A 21,274-nucleotide genomic window follows, 5' to 3' on the forward strand; every position below is an offset into this window, starting at 1 on the left:
GTGAACGTTCACATTTAAAATGTAATGTGAACGTTCACACAAAAAGATCGGATTTTTTGCAAAAGATCGGAACTGAGCATTAAGACCTGCAGTGTGAACGTAGCCTATGTTACCTTATGAAAATGCTGTCTATATCCAAAGTTTGTTTTTGAATCGTAATCTAAATGCTTTTAAAATTGGCCTCTGTCCTGGATAAAGCTGAAAACAGTCAATTTTGCATAATACCCACCCATTTAACTGCTGGATGTAAAGCATCATAGAAATCGTGGTTAACCTAATTTAAATCATAATCAGCCTGGTTACTGTAAACTGTGTTGCTCCCGTCTTCGTCTGTGATAAATTTGTCTCTCTCCAGATTGACAAAGAGGAGGTCTCCCTTCGTCGTGTCATTGGTGCAAAAAAAGACCAGTACTTCTTAGACAAGAAGATGGTGACGTGAGTACTGTGTGGTTTGACAGCTTGAGCTTGTATGAAGACCCGTGTTCCACAGAAAACTAGGTCTTGGTCTCGTGTTTCACATGCTGTTCTTGTTGCAGTAAAAATGACGTCATGAATCTTCTGGAGAGTGCCGGCTTCTCTCGCAGTAACCCTTACTACATTGTCAAGCAGGGAAAGGTGAGAAAACAGTGGGGACCGATCACATACTTGTTTATTATACAATATATTTTTTTCCCCCAGTGCTACATTGTAGTTTTCTGTGTTAAAATAAAAAGTGCTACCATTTCTGCTTGTCACGTATAAAACAAATAATCAAATAAAACAAATGTTGATTTGTAGAATCATTAGAAATTCTAGCAGTTGCATCTCTTCTTTATTTAATTATTTCATGGTTTTGTTCAGATCAACCAAATGGCCACAGCTCCTGACTCCCAGCGTCTGAAGCTTCTGAGAGAGGTGGCAGGAACACGGGTGTATGATGAACGAAAGGAGGAGAGCATTTCTCTCATGAAGGAGACTGGTAACTGCACAAAAAATGTTTGACCTTTAACATTTATTTATATGCAATCAAAGTGTATTTAGTAAATTTCAAAAACAAAAAAGAAATATTCACAGTTCACACTCGAAAGAAAAACGTGCTGTGATAAGTTTATAAATAATCTAAAAAAATGCTGTTGTAAAAAAGCAGAAAAGGCATACAATTTAGAGTAAAAATTATGCATTATTATATATTGTTATTATTATTATTTAACAACTTCCAATTTAAATCATCATGCTAAATTTTTTTTTCTTTTTTACACAATCTGTGTTTGTGTTTTTGTTTTTTTTCCACCAGAGGGGAAGCGAGAGAAGATCAACGAGCTCTTAAAGTATATTGAGGAGCGTCTGCATACCCTGGAAGATGAAAAGGAAGAGCTGGCTCAGTACCAGAAGTGGGACAAGATGAGAAGAGCTCTGGAGTACACCATTTACAACCAGGAGCTGAACGAAACGCGCGCTAAACTGGACGAGGTATCCTGGTTAAAAGACGAAATATTTCACTCGTTCAGTGGAAAAAAGATGTGTAAAGTTGTTGCATGTTAATGAAGTCTAATCAGGTATAAAAAAGGATGCAATTAATATGAACAAAAACATTACTGTTCGAACGAGGATGAGTTCAAATGTGAAATAGTCATTGTTTGTATTTATCAAATGTTCTTCTCCAGTTGTCCTCCAAGAGAGAAACCTGTGGAGACAAATCCAGACAGCTGCGTGATGCTCAGCAAGACGCCCGGGACAAAGTAGAGGTACAAAAACTAAATGCTACAAGAGATGTATCACAGCACTCATACATTTTCTGTCTTTCTAAGAATTGTTTTAGCAAGCACTTTTCTGCAGCGTTCCTGCGGATCCTTAAAAGTCATTGAATTCATCAATCCAATAATAAGGCCTTAATTAGCCTTAAAATGTCTTAAATCAATCTTTCAGAAGTCTTAAAAATGTTAACACATTATAAGTAGGATGACTAATTCATTTAAAATATTAAAATAATTGGTAACATTTCTATTTTTTAAATATCCACATGCAGACATTCCTCTTTGACATCACTTCCTGTTACTTCACATGCAAATATCTCAACAAGTGTCCATCTGAGCAATGAGAAATTATTTTTCTAATATGTTTATAATGTTGTCTTTCCAAAAATTAGTGCTGTACCTAACAATTATTTTCTAATCGATTAAACTAACGATTATTTTTTCGAATAATCAATTATTCTGACAACAAATCTATAAGTTATTCTGATGTGAGTGCACTGGAAATTTAAAATGTTTTCATCAAATTAACAAGAACAGTTCTTTAATATTGTAATATTTTCTGTAATTGTAAATTTTCATGAAAAACTCACCACTCTTATGCCAATACGGTCGCAATGATGCATTTAGGTACCGACATGGAATTGCATGAACATTCACGTGGTGGTTATGTAATACAGCAAATCAATAATAAAAAATCTGCGTCGACAAATTTACATAATCGACGTCATCGATTATTTCAACTAATCGGTGCAGCCCTACTTGTGACGTCCACGGCCTACCCCAGTTACCACTACTGTGCATGTGTGTCAAGGACAGAAAGGCAGATGTGGCAGTGGAAGGTGTCAAAGCAGTTTGGAGAGAAAAACAAAGTAAAGAACAAAAAAAAAAGAAAACTATTAATCGATTATTAAATTAGTCGTCGATTATTTTAATAATCGATTATTTGTCGATTAATTGATTAATTGGTGCAGCCCCATCAAAAATGCATTCATGTCTCTTACAAAATTTGATGTCACCGGCACTTTAAGGTTTCATCTACAGGACGTTGGGGTTAAAACCTCACTGTGGGTCCTAAAATTCCAAATTTTGGGTTGTTAGAGGATTTCCAGAAATTAAATTGTTTAAAATTGACTGCTAAGTGTTTCTGCTATAGCTGATGTAAAAGTAGTTAGATATTGTTAAAAACAATTGGTCTATATTAGCAATATTTGAATACTTCAACCAAAAAAGTCTTTGATTTGTGAATTTCTGCCAGTTTTTATTTTTTTGTCATTTATGTTTATTATGAAATAGGTCTTAAATTTAATTTCATTTGGCATTAAACAGTCTTAACAGGTTTTAAATTTCACTTGGCTTAAACTGTAGGAACTTGGTCTGAGCATCTTGAAATTCATTTCATATGTCAATGTTTTCTTTCCAAAAATGTATTCACATTTCTTACAAAAAAAATTTTTTTGATGTCACCGGCACTTTAAGGTTTCATCTACGGCAAATTGGGGTTAAGTTCTCACTGTGGGTCCTAAAACTCCAAATTTTGGGGTCGTTAGAGAATTTCCAGGAATTAAATTAAGTTTAAAACTGACTGCTAAGAATGTTTCTGCTGTACAGTATTTGACAAAATAGCAGTTAGATATGGTTAAAAACAATTGGTTTATTAGGAATATTTGAATACTTTAACCAAAAATACTTTGATTCATGAATTTCTGCCAGTTTTTTTTGTCCTTTTTGTTTATTGTGAAATTGGTCTTAAATTAAATTTCATTTGGCATTAAAAATTTTTAAAAAGTCTTAAATTGAACTTGTTTTAAACTGTAGGAACCTGTTCTGACAGTTAGGTATATGAATTAGTTTAGGCATATTTTGAGCAGGAAAATGGTAAACCACTCACTTCAGTCTGATTCTGATTTAGTAAATGGCTTAGTAAGGATGTTGTTTTCATGCTCCTGTTTGGAATTTATTCTCACAGCCCGTGACTTTATTTTGTCTTCTTTCTTGCAGGAGACGGAGCGTGTTGTGCGCGAGCTGAAGTCCAAGGTCTCGGCAATGAAGGAGGAGAGAGAGCAGCTGTCAGCTGAGCGCCAGGAGCAAATCAAGCAGAGGACCAAGCTGGAGCTGAAGGCCAAGGACCTGCAGGATGAGCTGGCAGGCAACAGTGAACAGAGGGTACGGAAGCCTCCTATCTGCGTCACACTGCACACGTGATGCTGCACCAACAACACTCCTCCTCCAGCGTCACCCGGGGTAGAGAAGGGCGACACTCTTCACTCCTTTAACCCACTTTTCTCGTACCAGTTATTAGCTTGAACAACAGCTGCTTGTCATCATGATTTTTTAAAATGAAGTTTATTGTTTAGAAGATTTAACATTAATAGTGTTCCATTGTGTTGTTGCTTTTAACAAACATCTTTTTTGGTTCAGTTTCCTTTAATCCACGAGCAAATTACAGACCCTGAATTTGATTTAAAAAAAAAAAAAAGACAATATAAAATTGGTTATTGTAGAACAGTCATAACAAGAGTTGTTTAAAATTTGTCAGTCAACCCTTAAACCCATAACAATATGAGAATCCCCTGTGGAATGAATTGGGAGGTAAAATGAGTCATCGTCATCAAAATCACGGTCAGCTTCACGTCTTGGCTTGAGTGTTTGTGTACTCGGTTGGCATCGCTCGCGCTCCATATGGCCTTGTGTTTAGTAACTGTGCTGGTGAGCACGTGTGAGCATGAAGACGATAATATAAGGTTCTGTTGGCCCAGTTTGTGTGAACTATGATGGGTCGCAGGCTTCATGCTGGCTGGTGGTCGGATTAATCCCACCTGGCCGTGGCTGGCACGACACCAGCCAACTGTTTCTAAGGCACAATGAAAAGCCTTGCAAGCTGTAGGTGGTCCTGATTTAATCAACTTTACTGTGGTTGTTTCAACATAGGGAGAAACTTATTTTTTGTTATTGTGGTTTTTTTTGGCATGTAAGTGATTTACTTTTTTTTTCCTATAAAGGGACAGAGTTGTAAACGAAGCCTCATTTTGTATTTGCAACTTACTTTTTCTATTTGTGTGCACTATATTTTTCTGCTCTTGTGATTAAAAACATTAAGCAGAGTTTTCTGGACGGCAGGGAGTGAGGCATTAGAGTAAAAAAAACTGAACTCTAACCCCTAATTTACATTACTTGCGTTCCGTCTCCGCTCCGCTCCGGTCCGACCTCCGCAGCAAATACACCCGTTATAATCAATGAGAGTGTTTACACTGGTGGCAGTGAGCGGACAGCGATCCGTCAAAATTAGAACAGATCCTATTTTTGCTGGACGACTGAGCAGTGCCGGAGTCAATTTTTAAAGATTACGTCGCGCCAACAGGAAACGACACGAGCACAACATCCGTAATTTCAAAATAAGACACTATTCGGCGGAATAATTTGTCGGAATAATGTCGAAATTGCGGCTATATTAATAAATATACAGATATATTTCTTCACAAATGCTGTCAGAATTGGGGTTGGGCATAATCGTATCGTGTGCAATTAATCGTCAGAAAAACAATCGATTAGTTTTTGTCACTTGACGATTAATATGATTGTAATTTTCACACAATTTGGAACAATTTTTTTTACAAAGAGCAAATCCTTCCCACTAAATTGGTCATGTGACTACGAAATAAGGGTGTCCAGGGACTCCAGGGGATTAATAGTCAAATTAATCGTTATCGGCTAAATACCGCAATTAATCGTGATTAATTTTTTTGCCAATATTGCCCAACCCTAGTCAGAATGTATCGTTCTGTTTGGGAAGCAGATGGAAACATGTAGCATGAAGCATGTGTGTACACACACGATACACGTGGATTTTATTTTGAAATCAGAAGTTTCAGAAAGACGACAGCGAGACAGTTTCAACCATAGATACCAAAAGCCTTTATATCGTTGTTTTCATCTGTGTTTGGAGTTCATCTTTCACAGAATTAATTATTTTTTGCTGTGACTTCCACACTTATCACTGAATTTATGGCACGATCTCCTCTGTCGGAGCGGACCGGAGCTAGTGTAAACTGGACTTGAAACGCACAGCTGCGACCTGCGGAGCGCAGCGGAGACGCATGCAGCATAAATCCAGGGTAATGTAGGGATGCACGATAACTTATTTTAAGAACCGATAACTGATAACTTTCTCCTTCTAATAGCCGATAACATGCCAGGAGATAATAGTCAAAAATGGGTAGGATTACAACATAAATAAGACCAAAACCAACTGTAAATTATACTATTTGATATAAACTCTTAGCAAACATTTCTTAAAATATATCAAACAAATCAATTTCTCAAATGGGCATTTTTTTTTTAAATAAGGCACATTGATTGTAAAAAAGACCTTTAACACTGATCTCAGATTTTAACAAATATGTACAAAGAGAAAAAGTCATTCCACAAGTTTAAAACAGATAATGCACTAACACAACTTAGATTCAAAGTACATTTGTTTTTATTATTATTAATATGATTTATAACATTTTTCCACCTGAAACAGTGCTTCTGAGAGTATGATTGCATTATGACCGCATCATACAGGAAGACACACACAGTTAGCAGCTGCTCAGCTGGTAAACTGTGGCTAACAAGGAGATAAAAGTTTTGGTCTTCAGCGAGAGTGAACGGCTGCTTGTCAAAATCCATCATTTCTATTCTTAAAGTGCTTGAGATCTGCGTCCTCTCTGGCAATTTGTTCAGATTTGTCAAAAGCCTCAGCAGTGATTTAAGTCCAGATGAGTTCTTGAACGCTAGCTTGTTGTTGTTAGCATTTTAGCAGAACGGACTTTGTGCTGCGTTGAGGAGGAAACGGATGTTCTCAAATTGGTAGTAGTAGTTCCGATGTTTATAATTTTAAAGTTTGTGTGTAACGTACAGGGTTAATTGGTAAAATTATATTAATAATTCATAAAATGACTGGTTGTTTTTCAGCACAAAGCATTCTAATTATTTTTCTAGTGAGAAACTTGTTTTTTCCGACGCAACTTGAATGTTGCTCTGGTCGTGCCGGACGGGAAGCTGCTTGACCAAAAAGGATAAAAATAATGCAAACATGTACATATATTATTGGTTCTGTTTGTTATATTGGACCGATAAGTGTGATGTCATAATTCCCTGATATCGGGCCGATAACTCGTGCAGCCTTACTCTAGTGCAGTGTTTCCCAAAGTGGGGTCCCGAAACATCAAGGTCGGGTCCTGAAAAGATTTTCTGAATTAATTACATTTTTGCCTTAGTTGTTACAAAGGAGTGAGGTTGATGTATTTAAAATGGATAAATGTAGTATAAAATATTGATACTATGTCCATGTTTAGCTGACCTGATAAAAAAATAGTTGGGGGCACAGGTCTCTGCTGAGCTGTGTGAAGCTGACACCCCACCCACGTCAAAAAATTAATCAAATAGTCAGAATGGTTAGTGCTCCGTTTGTGCAGGTTTGTGCAGTTAAAATGGTCGTTTGTGCAATTTTGGTTTCCGAGATATTAAATATTATATATTTGGTCATCTACAGTTCACYATMACCCCATATCGCTTCAAAAGTAAACCAAAGTGGGCTAGTTCGTTAGTGCTCCGTTTGTGCAGGTTTGTGCTGTAAAAACTGTCGTTTGTGCAGCTTTAGTTTTCGAGATATTTGAAGTTAAAAATTGGCCCGATGACGTCACCATTCCGGAAGTTGCTGCGGGGACGATGACGTCATCGCCTTACACTAAAAACTAGTAATATCTCTAAAAGTATTACAGCACAAACGCTAATTTGAACTGCACAAACATGCACAAACGAAGCACTAATAATGTAGACTACTTTGGTTAATTTTGGAGCTTGCTGGGGGGGATTATAACGTCTTAATGACCTAAAGACATAATGCTTAATATCTCAAAAACTATAACAGCACAAACGCTCATTTTAACTGCACAAACCTGCACAAACGAAGCACTAACCAATCCGCTTACTAGTTTTTATTTTTTGTGTGGGTGGGGTGTCAGCTTCACACAGCTTCTCTGCTGCTGTTATTTTGTGGGTCAAAAGCTGAAAAGTTTGGGAACCACTGCACTTTGGTTCCCAAAGTTGGGCTTGGGACCCAATTATGGGTCATGAAGCACCTTGGATAATCTCCAGAAACCAATTTAAAGGGTAATAAAATAATTGCTGATGTAATATTTCCCTATAATTATTACAAAAACACAAAATAAGTATAAATAAGTATTTATATTTGTGTACAAGCTGTTTAGATTGTCAAAAAGCCTGCGTTTTTAGGGTTATTAACGAAGTTTGTGTACTCAGACCAGTAATATTTGGGGTCACAAGTTTTTGCCATGAATATTTTGTGGGTCAGAAGATCAAAAGTTTGGGAACCACTGCTCTAGTGAGTTAGATGCAGATGGTGAAAATGTGTACTTGATGGTTGCAACATAGCTATTAATGAAATCTCACTTGAACAAAGTTGTGATGCACTGAGAATAAATGGGGCATCGCCCTCTTCAACTACAGGACTAACCATCATCACTAATTGGAGAAAATAGTTTTCTCATTTTAAATAAAAGAAATACTCTCTCTGGCTATGAATGTTGGCTGTGTCAATTCGTTTAAGTTTGTTTTTAAAGCCTAAAGATTGAGGAAAAATCATATTTTCTCCTTCCAGAAACGCCTGCTGAAAGAGCGTCAGAAGTTGCTGGAGAAAATCGAGGAGAAACAAAAAGAGCTGCAGGAGACTGAACCCAAATTCAACATGGTGAAGGAAAAAGAGGAGCGGGGCATATCCAGGTAGGGATGAGTCATTCATGATTACCCAGCTGGTGTCCAGGCATAACTCGATGAGTCCGTCATCAAACTCTGAAAACAGTTTTGATTGCAGGAGATCAGGAGGTGACTGTGCAGAAGGTTCGACAGTCCTGTTGCCAAGTTTTTTGTTTTGTACGTGCTAAAATATACAGATAGTTTAAAAACTCACAATAACAAAATACATTTGTTGTAACTAACCTGTCACAAAAGTAAAATACACAATGTTTTATACAGTATGTGCAAATTACACAATAGAGGCAGAATGACTTTTCTGTCATACGCCTTTTTGTAACTTTATGTCATTAAAATAAAAGTTGAATTCACCTCCCTGTTTAAATTTGTGAGTCACCAACTTGTACTTCTTTCCAGACTGGCTCAAGCTACTCAAGAGAGGACTGACCTGTACGCCAAGCAGGGTCGTGGCAGCCAGTTCACCTCCAAAGAAGAAAGGGACAAGTGGATCAAGAAAGAGCTGAAGTCTCTGGACCAGGCCATCAATGACAAAAAGAGGCAGATCGCAGCAATCCACAAAGACCTGGAGGACACGGAGATGAACAAGGAGAAGAACCTCGAGCAGTACAGCGTGAGAAAATGTTTTACTTTCAATCAGCTAACTCAAGGAATTTGATTAAATTCTTATAAATTAGTTACTTTTTCCAATTATGTCTAATAATCAGCCTCAAGTATCTGTGAAAAAAAAACCCTCTAAAAGTTAATTTTATTTCAGATTGACTCACAAATGCAATCATTTTCTGTAGCTTTCATCTGAACCCCCTGCCTGGACATTTATCTGACTCACTTGAATTTTTATGGTTTCAGAAACTCGATCAAGATTTAAATGAGGTTAAGACCCGTGTAGAGGAGCTGGACAAGAAGTACTACGAAGTGAAGAACAAGAAAGACGAACTCCAAAGCGAAAGAAAGTAAGAAAAGTTAACTTTTTTTAATATCTTGTTTTTAACTTCATATAAAGTCTTTACATTTTGTTGTGAGACAAAGCTCTGTGTTTTCCCTAGAGTATTGGCCTTGGGAGGGTGGGGCCTTTGAACACAGAATGATGATTGACAGAGAAACATTACTGAAATTTATAAAAAAAGATGTGCAGCTTTTTTTTTATTACGTCTCCCATTTAAATAACTAAAATAACTGTTTTCTTGTCATAAATAAATTTAATGTTTTTTTTTAATATTTCCTGTGTTTCATTGACTTTTCAGCCAACCTGCACCATCTATTAAATACACTCATTTTTAATTTATTTTTTAATTGATTCTTAAGGAGAATTGTATTGGTTCAACACATAATTTAGCTAAATTTAATTTCTGTCACAAACTCAAATGTGTTATAAATAATTTATCAGATTTTTCAGTACAGTACTTGAGTTTGAGCCTCTAATTTTGTGAGGAAGTGAACAAGCAGAACGATGCAGCTTATAAAGATGCCCTCAGCTTCAGACTGTCAGTGTGTTCACGTGAATAAATTTAAACACTGGGCCAGGAAAAACAGACCGTTTTCATAGATGTATTAAATACAACATTCTGAAAGATGTATTCAGATGCAAACTATGAAAAGACTGCATTTAAGTCAACATTTATGTAAAAAACTAATGTAAATTATGCATGGGAGTTGTTGTACAAAATTGACTTTTTTGAGATTTATTTCATGTTATTATGTCATTCCCTCATCAAAAACATACCCAGAGTGTTGCTTTGATTCATTCATGCATGTTGGAGAAACCACAAGGAACAGGGTTGAAGACCTGCTGCAAATAATACGTATAGTTTTTGTGCAAATCTCCAATTTTTAACATTGGGTTGTTTGAACTCTAAATTCTTGTGGGGCTGAGGTTAGGTTTCAGGTTTTCTAGTGACATAAGTGTAACAGTGTGCAACTGTCTGTTTGTGTGCAGCTACCTGTGGCGCGAGGAGAACGCAGAGCAGCAGGCCTTGGCAGCCAAACGAGAGGACCTGGAGAAGAAACAGCAGCTCCTTAGAGCAGCTACAGGCAAGGTCTGTGTCACTCTGCATGACTGCGTCATTATTGACTTGCATAATGGAACGGCAGGATAACCAATATCTCCGTCTGGACGCATAGGAGGAATTTGATTTCAGATGATTGAAACAAGAACAACGTATAATCATTTCATTTGCAAACATGCACAAATATGCTCCTTGAAACTTCCAGTAGATATATGTGAGCATATGAATCTGTTAAAGTTCCACCTGGTAAAAGGTCCACATATGTGCAAACTTGCTAAAGATTTCCGAGGGAGGAAATTGGCAAGTGTATATAAATCCCAAGAAAAGTGTTTTACTCCCTCCAAGTGAGCCCACCTGAATACCACAAAGAGCTGTCTTTGTGACTCACCCGGTTGTCAGCATAGGTATATATCAAATGGAATTCATCTGCCTCCCTGCTTGCACCTTAAGATAACTTGCTAAATTTACATATGAGTCACTCCTCGCCGCCTCATCAGGTCATTTCTTCTGGGCCTATATATCAATCAAATATCACCACTGAATAATATCTGCAGAGATAAAAAGAGGCTGCGTCACGAGCAAATATTTTCCTTTCTTTGGTTCCAGCTGGTTCAGTCTCTCTCTATTGTTTGGACTCAGTATTGCCCATCCTCCATTCTAGTAGTTTATATTTGTAGGCAGTGGCTCGTTTTAGTGCTTCACCACACTGACCAACTATTATTTTTAAACAGGATTGAAATAAATTACTTTTATAGGAGTTGGGTTTAGTTTATTGCATTTGTTCCATCAAAGGTAGTACAATTTTTCTTTTGTAATTAGAATTAATTTTTACATCAAACTTTTTGTAACGTCGTTCTTCTTCTTCCTGCAGGCCATTCTCAATGGTATCGACAGCATTAACAAAGTCCTGGAGCATTTCAGGCGGAAAGGAATCAACCAGCATGTTATCAATGGCTACCATGGCATTGTCATGAATAATTTTGAGTGCGAGCCTGCTTTTTACACCTGTGTGGAGGTGACTGCTGGAACTAGGTGAGAAACACAATGATGCTTTTCTTTGTGATGTTTCAAACTAAACTGTTTATCGAAAAATGTCACTGCTTGACATTTATGGTCCACCAGGCTTGTGGTTTGCAGTTTACTGTAAAGTTAAGTATATAAGGCTTTTTCACAAAACAGTTTTGCAAAATAGCTGCAAAGACGAATCTGTTGTACTTTTCGGAACCAAAAGAGACGTGAAAGTCTGTATTGACATGGAACACGACAAAAATAACATTTATTTTAACTAAATACAATGTTGCTGTACTTCAGCATTGATCTAACTTTAGTAAATCCGCTTGTTGTTTAATCTTGTGACTGAGTCATTGCACATTTTTGAGTCACAAAGCTTCTTACCTTTTTGTCTCTGTTACTCCCTGGCTTTGTAGCACAAAGGTGCACCAGTGATTGTTTAGCTCCAGCCACCTCACCAATGTTTCTTTGTTGCTTTAGTGGAAATTACTGAGGTTTGATACATTTATTAGGTTTCATCTTAAGAAGAGGTGCTTTAATTATTTGTATTTTTTACAAACATGTTGGTAATTTTTATGTATTTATTTAACAAATTAACTTTCTGTCCTTTCAGACTGTTTTACCACATTGTGGAGACTGATGAAGTGAGCACTAAAATCCTCATGGAGTTCAACAAAATGAACCTGCCTGGAGAAGTCACTTTCCTTCCTCTCAGCAAGCTGGATGTCCGAGACACGGCCTATCCAGAAACCAACGTAAGAGTCATGCATATGTTCCATCTGTTGATTGAAATTCTGCCAGGAAAGGTCAGAAAATAATAAAACTAGCTCAAGAAACCAAATTTAAGCATCCTAAAACATACTTTATTCGTTTTTTTTTAATATGTAATAGTTAAATAGTTTTTCCTATTTATTAAACATTCTTATAACTTAAAATTCTCCTGTTTTCCCAACTATCAGACTTTATTTGCTCTGTCTTTAGACGTTTTTTGTTGGGTGAGTGTAGTCTTAGCAGCTGTGTTTATATTTCTGTGTCTTGGCTCACAGGATGCCATCCCTATGATCAGCAAGCTGCGCTACAGTCCCAACTTTGACAAGGCGTTCAAGCACGTGTTTGGGAAGACCCTAATTTGTCGCAGCATGGAGGTTTCCACCCAGCTGGCACGAGCTTTCACTATGGACTGTATAACTCTGGAGGGTAAGCTAACATGCAGTACAAAGGACTGATTAAATTACTTCTACAAAAAAAAGTGAAAACGTTCAGGAGCAGAGAACTGAAAAAATTGTTTAGTCTCACTTTGTTAAAGCTCTTTTCAGTATGCCAACTTGTTGCGTTAGCTAACGATTCTGACAAAATCCTAACTGTTTAGGTGACCAGGTGAGCCACCGTGGAGCTCTGACAGGAGGCTACTACGACACCAGAAAGTCTCGCCTGGAGCTCCAGAAAGACATGAGGAAGGCTGAGGAAGAGCTGGCTGAACTGGAGGCCAAACTCAACGAGAACCTACGCAGGAACATTGAACATATCCTTTCTTTTAAATCATGCTTTGAGTTAATCACAATTTACTATTGACCTCCACAGAAAAATGTAATGAAAGTCATTTTTGTTAGAAAGCTGAGGAGCAGAAATCATTTTAGAATTTAAAGTTAAGTGTCTGCTCAACTCTGCTGTGTTTTAAGAGTAAAAATTAAAATGTACTTTGTAGGTTTTTATGGACAGTCATTTTAAGATCTTGTTTATTCCCACTGTTGGCTAAGTTTAGGAGGAGTGTATTGGAAAGTGAGTCACGTAGTTATGTAAAAGCTTCAACAAACACTTCAACAAAGACGAAATAATCCCCACGTTCAGTTCTATTGATTATAGTAAAATGGGCTGACTCACACAGAAATCCAAATGAAAGAGAGGGATAAATGGCATCAAATTCAATGTTTGCACTTTAGAAAAAAACGTATTATTGACCGAACCAGCCAAACAATGACACATGAAAACATTTAAAAGCATAGATATTTTGAGTCATACATTAGTTTTACGTTTTTTTCTGTTCCAGGAAACTCTTGTGAGCACAGAAACAGACATTTTACCTCTGGGTTTGAGGGAAAACTGCATGAAAAAAAGTACAGTTTTACCAGTTCTATTGCTGATTTATAATTTTTCCTCATTCGTTTCAAATAAAGATAAAATGCATTTCAAGACAGTCTTTTCCCTAAAACTAAGATACTGTGCATATCTGCATCTAGACCACTACATCAAAGACTGCCTTTTCCATGTTAAAAATGGATTTCTTTATACTGCAGAGTAATCTTTCAGGGTATTTAATAACTTCCTACTGGAGGAACTTTGACAGTGATCTCTTTTAATGTAACATAACACTGTTTCCAGCTCCATGACAATATTCCTTTGTTCCCTTTAGTAGAAAGGGATGGTTTCTCTGCAAAGTGTTTGTTCCAACTATGGAATAATTATATTAAAAAAGGGGGGGGGGGTGTTGATTAAATCCAGCTTACCATGTCAGTCCCAATATCTAACACTTTTGTAATTTCTTTCCACTGGTGCTTAAAGTAAATGAGGCTGAAAGGGCACACATTCCAGTGCTTGTTTTCAGTTCTGCTGCTACAACAGGGACGTTATATTGCAATTGTTTTTTTTCATACACTTTAAAAAGTATACTGCAGTATGCAAAACTTTAATGTTTAGTTTCATCCACTGCAGGAATTGGAGAATTAGAAGATCAAAGTTTGTTGGCAGTAGGGATGCATACCGAATTCAATACTTTTTAAAGTACCGACCAAATTCTCTCGGTACTACCGAGAACCTATTCACGTAACACCAAATGGTACCATGTTTCGGTACCTAAACGCATCATTGCGACTGTATTGGCGTAAGAGTTGTGAGTTTTCCGTGCTTGTCCTGAACGCAGCATCGCGCAAGAGCGTAACGACAGTCAGCAGCCGCTGGTTCAGTAAACAAAGAGAGGCAGAGCTCGGTCTGAACGTAGCTTGAAAGCTTCGCAGCTCCTAAACTTACCGAAAAGACCTCCTCTGAATTATCTGGTACATTAATTATCTTGTGAGCACGACGTTCACTTGCTCAAAGTAAATAAAGTTCCGCCCCTTTCTTTATTTCATCCATCATTAAACAGAGACCAGCAGAGGAAAACAACAGGAGCTTCCCGACAGTCCGAACACGTCTGACCTGAAAGAGCACAAGCAGCTAACTCGTAGCGTTGGACACGTTTTGGATGCTCAAAACGTATCTTGAGTACATTTTTATTTATTTTAACTCAATCCTCTTTTGCTTATTTTATTTAAACTTATTTGTCTTCCATGTACCTTCATCACACAAGTTTTCTAGCGGGTAAATGACATCAATAGAAACACGTGGAGCTGGATTTAATTTGTACAATAAGACAAAACACTCTTGTTGTTTTCAACAGTTTTCACCTTAAAGAAATTAGTTAAACAACTGATGTTACAATACAAAGAGTAGGATGTTTTCTTGATATTTGTTAAATTGTACATATTGAGAAATATGTTAAAAATAAGTTAACTGTTAAAAAAAACAACAACACACACAAAGCTAGCAGCAGGAGAAGGGTTTAAGCAGGTCATGATGGATTAGTCTATATTGGGTCATATCTGCCAGGGCCATGACTCACTTTATGACAGCACATGGAGGCGAAACAAGTGGATTGGAGCAGATTTGTGTTTGCATGTGCAGTGTGGCTAAATGTCCGTAAGCTCTACACCGGTATGATTCAGAGATGCAATGTTAACCTGAAAGCTGAGTTACAGTAATGTTTATGGTGGTTATAAATCTGCTCTAGGTTATAATGCATGTATTCCAGTGAGCAGGAGGAACAGGTGCTCGTCCTTCACTCCTGCAGCAATGAGTCAGAGAACGGATCAATTATTTAAAAGCCTCTTGTCTCTCCACTGCTTGTCCTGTCGATAAGTATGAGATTAAACTGATGGCTCTCACTCATCCTTTCTATTTTCAGTTGCTATTTTTGTTTTCCAGCAAATTTTAGATTACATTTAAAGTGTTAGAGTAAATGTACCTGCATTAGTTTGTATAACTTCATGTATTTCACATGAACATTTATGTGAAATGTACGTTTGTATTGATTCACAGGAGGAAGGATGAAACAGTCCCACTTGAGCTTATTGCAGGTTGTCTTAAACCAGTTATGTTTTGGTCAACAGGCAGGAAGGAACCTCTGGCATATTTCCTTCTGACACAAATTGGTAGATTGTGTTAATTGAGAGCTGTAAAACCTCAAGGGCCCTGAAAACCAGCTCAGTCCTGGAAGATCAATAATCCTGTCTGTTAATTTAGTCTAATGATGGAAGTGTGCAGCTCTTCTTTATCCGCTGCTTTGATAACAGTGATGATACCAACTTTCCTCTAAAGCCTGATCATATTAATCAAGTACCGTATTTTTCGGAATATAAGCCGCACCGGACTATAAGCCGCACCCGCCATTTAAAAAAAAAAAACATCCGCCAACATTAACATATAAGCCGCACCGGACTATAAGCCGCACCCCCAACATAAAAAAAACAGTACACCCAAATTTGCCGTCAAAAAAGTGAATTCAACATAAAAAGCGAACCTTTAGGAATTAAAGTTCGGAGGAATACGGTTCATTTAACTGACCTTATTTTGGTAGTTTTCTTTTAACAGTTTCTGGTCCAACAAAATGTCTCATTCATCTTCCTCCAGTGCACTGAAACCATCGAAGTCCTCCTCTTCAGTGTCGGAGTTAAACAAGCTGAGAAAAGCTGCGTCACACAGCGGTATCTGTTCAGTGTTGCTTTCTGTGTCGCTGTCCTCCCGGGGTAATGCTGGCTCTGAAGCTTTGGTGGGAAAGCCCTCCCGCTCCAGCATACGTCACTGCATGGGATTCCTTCCCCGGGGAGTGCAATTAGGAAAAAAAAAGTCCGCGGCTCTTCACTCAACGTTTATCCACAAACTGGTCCTGGATTAAGCTCCAAAGTTTTTATCAGTCACATTCCACCGTGAAAAATGTCTGTTTTAGCCCCTTTTATTAGTTTTTGGCCATTGACTATCTTTAAATCGCTGCTTCCTGGTACAACAGTCGGCTCTGGAAGTGATCGCTTTTTTCTTTTTGTTTTTCCTCTCTTTTTTTGAAGCGAGTGGTTGAAGCAAATGCAGCATAATGCTGCGTTCACACCGAACGCGATTTCAGCTTCAAAATTGCAGCCAACGTTGAAGTTTGAAGCTCGTGCACTTTGAGGTCAGACGCAGGTCAGCTCTTGAAGCGCTGCACGGCGACAGCCGCCCCGCCCCTCCCTCCTCTGTCGGGCTCTGTTTAATGTCGGACCAGGAAGTGGCTTTGCTTTATTTACAGAGCGCAAGAGCATGTCACGTTCATCAGATAATTAATTCATAATTAATTCACCAGATAATTCAGAGTAGAGGCTCACAGCTCGCTTTCAGGACTATTTTTCCAGTCTGATGAGTCGCTGCCACGCATTGGTGCAGATATCTCCTATCAGGACACGACTGCAGGCACTCATTTCAGCTAAAGAGCTCCTCTCCATCTGTTTCAGGTTAGTGGACATCATTCAGTAAACTGTCCCGTCGGGAAATATGTCGCTACGTCACACAGTGGAGTCTCTCTGATTGGTTGACGCTGCGCGTCGAGCTGCAAAAGTTCAGATTTTCTAACTTCAGCGATTTGCGCCTCAGCACGTCGAACGCTCAAATCGTTCAAATCGCGCTGCTCTAATCGCACTTGAGGCGCTGCAGCACTTCCCGACGCTGCTTGAAGCGCGTCCACTATAGACTTTGTATGTAAACCTGATGCTCCTGACGCTGAAATTGCGTTTGGTGTGAATGCACCATTAGAGCCCCCTGGTGGCTGAAGAAAAAAATCCATGTATAAGCCGCACCGGACTATAAGCCGCATGGTTCAAAGTTCAGGAAAAAAGTCGCGGCTTATAGTCCGAAAAATACAGGTACTCTTGAGTCACACTGAGTAGCACTTAAGCTGCTGCATGGCTATTTACCACCAAGAAAAGTTTTTACAAAATACTTACTTTTGTGTTTTATCAAATTCAAATCAAACTTTGAACCTCTTTATTTTTATAATTTGGTGGGGAATTAGGAAATCTTACACGCATTAATTTAGCTAAAATGAAAATGCAGTCTAGTTGATTAGAAAAACAATTTTTATTATTTAAGATTGCTAGCATAAAATAAAAACTACAGTTTGAAGTAAGAGTGGTGTAGTTGGTGGAGCTGTCGTCTCTCAGGAGAAGCTCACAGGATCATATCTCAGCCGAGGACTTTCCTGGGTGGAGTTTGCTTGTTCTCCTTCTTTATGCGGGATTTTTCTTCCACACACCAAAAACAGGCATGTTAGCTTAATTGGTAACTCTAAATTTTCCCTATGTGTGCGTAAAAGTGTGAACGGTTGTTTCTCTTTTGTCCCTTTATGGTCCTGCGTGGAAAGGATGTTTTTTTAAAGTAGGGAATCGACGGCTGTTCTAACGGGTTCTTTTAATTTTTATGATTTGATGCTTTCGTAGTGAAAAAAAAAAGCTGTTCACTGCTTGGTTTTGCTGCAGCTGAAAAGTCTAAAAATAAAATGAAAATAATGTGAACTCTGCTTTTTATATTCTGTTATCATTGTTAAATAATTTACTAATATTTTCTGTGAATACTTGAAATTACGAGCGCTGCTGCAGGTCAAAGAATCTAGTATGTTTTATGTAGTGCCTTTTATGTTATAGTAAGGAACAAAAATCAAAATATTTTTGGCGAAACATTAAATAGGTAGTTGTTTGTTTGCTAAGATCTAGATTAAAAGATTACGTTAGGCCCAAATTGTATTTGTGGGTTTTGTTGAACATACTGATAAGTCTGTGTTTCAGCAGTTAAACTAACAGCTATAAGTGCTACTTTTACCAGGCTGAATCCCAGCCGTTTCCCATAGACAGAGGTATTAGGACCTTTTTGCCTTCATTGTAATCTTCCTTAATTTGTGCCGCACGCATCAACAATGAGATTGACCAACTGATGAACCAGATGCAGCAGATTGAGACACAACAGAGGAAGTTTAAGGCCTCCAGAGACAGTATTCTGTCAGAGATGAAGATGCTGAAGGAGAAGAGGCAGCAGTCAGAGAAGACATTCATGCCTAAGGTTGTGTTTTGTCATTGCTGTTAAGTATTTTTATTCCACCATTGGATCTAAATGTTTGTGCTTTGTTACTGACTACACTCACTTTTCCTTTTTGTCCTCTCCAGCAACGCAGTCTCCAAAGTTTGGAGGCCAGCCTTCATGCCATGGAGTCCACCAGGGAGTCACTGAAGGCCGAGCTGGGTACAGATCTTCTCTCTCAGCTCAGTCTTGAGGACCAGAGACGTGTTGACGACCTCAACGATGAGATTCGTCAGCTACAGCAGGTCAGGAGAAACTTGGGTCTTTGTCTTTTCCAAATGTGCCATGAAACGTCACATCATATTTTATGGGTAGTTGTGTTACAGTTAATTCTTAACTCAGCAGCTGCATTAAAAGCACATTTAGATATTCATTGTTGAAATGATAATGGAGTGCGACCACATCTGCTGCCTATTGTATTGTTTTCCATTGTTTTCCTGCTCATGCTAGTCAAAGTGAGAGTGGTGAGCTGCAGCTGTGTGTGGGATGTTGCTGTGGTCCAACAGTGGGTCCCACTTCTCTTTCACTGCCAGCTGCTCTCAGCGCTCACCTCGGCGCACTCCGCTTCTGCTCTTGTTGCGCAACAGCTCCACCCTCACAGCGCAGACCTTTTCATGTCTAAAACACACCGTTTTCAGTTGTTAAATTATGTGATTGTGACATAACAGTTGGTTTTGTTCCGATGAACTATTTTCAGCATGACCTTTGCCTGGACCTAACTGAATGAACAGAATGCACACAGCGTTGTCAGACGGCGTCAGATGAGTAATGACTGTGTGTTGGTGCCTCTGTTCACAGGACAACAGGCAGTTGTTGAATGAGAGAATCAAGCTGGAGGGAATCATGACCAGAGTGGAAACTTATCTCAATGAAAACTTACGGAAACGTCTTGACCAAGTGGAGCAGGTACTCCTGTTGTGTCTCAGTGATAATACAAAAGTCACCTTTACTTGGTTTAATTTAATTATGTCCTTATTTGTTTTTATGATGTTAAAGCTATATTAGCTGTCAAAAAAATGGGATATTTCAGGGTTTTTTTTATTCTTTGACATTTTTTTCTTCTAACACAATTTCTACTTCATTTAATTATTGATTTAGGTTTGTTGTACATAAATCAGAATTTTATAAACAATACATTAGGAAATGGCAAATATTCCTCGCCTTTGTTTACAAGTAAGTTTGTCGATCAGTTACAAACATTTTCCCTTTTAAAGTTTGGAACATTCCAACAGAACTCATTTGCATACAAATTTAGCTCCAATTTCTGCTTTATGCTCTCCACCCCTTGGTTTTATCTCCCAAAATGACTCTACAGTCAACAGCTTTTAGTAGAAGAGAGAAGAACTTTGTCTTCTTGTTTTTTGACCTAAAGTTTCTTATTCCAGTCTTCACCCTCTGACTGTTTTAGTGCTGGGTGATAGAGCTGAAAAATATATCACAATATAAGCATTTCATATCATTCTATCAATAATAGATTATTTTTTGTTTTGCCTATTTGAAATAAGGAGACCATAAAACAAAAATGTAAAAATTCCAGATTTTGACAGGTATTTTAGCTTTAAAAAGATATGACTTGCAAAATAATGCTTTCGAGGTATTGTTGCTGCAATATTACATTTGTATGTTTTACAGAATAATGGTGTACAGTTTTACAAGTAAAAATTTACACTTTCACCATTACTTTTTTTTTTTTCTTTTTGCAATAATTCAGGAGCTAAACGAGCTGCGAGAAACTGAGGGTGGCACGGTGCTCACAGCTACAACGTCTGAGCTGGACGGCATCAACAAACGTGTTAAAGACACTTTGGCTCGATCAGAAGGTGAGCAATAAACAGAAAACAGAACAGGAAGGTAACGATCATTTAAAAACAACTTTACTATGAGGCCTTTTGTACACAAATCAAACCACGGTGCCTTCTACAGAAGACCTCAAAAGTCAATAATTTCTTTGTTGGTGGTTTCCATTGAAATAAACCACTATCAAATGTGTGGAAATAATTCATATTGCTGTTTTAAGTCTGTATCTGTCATTCAGTATTATTGTTGGGAATAAAAAGTATTACAGCTAAATGCTTTTCACAACATTTTGAAGCTGATATTCATTGGTGTGCAAGTGTTGATTTAGTGATTGATCACTTTAAAGATCTTTGAAAGAACAAACATTTATACAAAAACAGATGCACTAAATCTCAGGGATGTCTGATTATTTTCAGTCATTTTTCTGGGTCTCTATTTGAATCTGGCATTGTTACTACAACACATGACTAAACACTGTAAATTTGTAGGACAGTGGTTCTCAAACTTTTTTCAGGCCCTCCCTTAGAGAAAGAAAAATGTTTGCGACCTCTCCCCCCCCCCAGTCCCCAAATATTGTTAACAAAATAGTAACCATTCATCAAATAATAAAGTAAATGCATGTTTAATAAAGGAAATGCTATATTGTAATTATTCATTTCTGTTTTCTCTGAATGTGTTCAATAAAATAAATAAATAAATAAAACAATAATAATACTATAAACACCAACTGAGCAACCTCAAACACACACACACACACACACACACACA

The 21,274-nt window shown here is 37.8% G+C and overlaps 1 protein-coding gene across 1 annotated transcript in view; it reads left to right on the top strand.

Annotated features, from left to right (window-relative positions):
• smc3 (structural maintenance of chromosomes 3) overlaps window positions 1–21,274 on the top strand; it is a gene marked incomplete in the record, with an annotated part of 36,905 nt that overhangs the window by 2,513 nt on the left and 13,118 nt on the right. Inside the window, 18 exon segments of the mRNA XM_014013499.1 lie at window positions 356–435; window positions 537–615; window positions 841–958; window positions 1,274–1,449; window positions 1,644–1,724; window positions 3,732–3,896; window positions 8,395–8,516; window positions 8,904–9,117; window positions 9,354–9,457; window positions 10,441–10,540; window positions 11,382–11,542; window positions 12,135–12,276; window positions 12,568–12,718; window positions 12,891–13,043; window positions 18,540–18,691; window positions 18,796–18,954; window positions 19,508–19,615; window positions 20,421–20,529. Of these exon segments, the coding sequence (XP_013868953.1) occupies window positions 356–435; window positions 537–615; window positions 841–958; window positions 1,274–1,449; window positions 1,644–1,724; window positions 3,732–3,896; window positions 8,395–8,516; window positions 8,904–9,117; window positions 9,354–9,457; window positions 10,441–10,540; window positions 11,382–11,542; window positions 12,135–12,276; window positions 12,568–12,718; window positions 12,891–13,043; window positions 18,540–18,691; window positions 18,796–18,954; window positions 19,508–19,615; window positions 20,421–20,529 (2,374 nt within the window).

This window comes from Austrofundulus limnaeus, unplaced genomic scaffold (assembly GCF_001266775.1).
Source record: "Austrofundulus limnaeus strain Quisiro unplaced genomic scaffold, Austrofundulus_limnaeus-1.0 Scaffold102, whole genome shotgun sequence".
Taxonomy (NCBI): domain Eukaryota; kingdom Metazoa; phylum Chordata; class Actinopteri; order Cyprinodontiformes; family Rivulidae; genus Austrofundulus; species Austrofundulus limnaeus.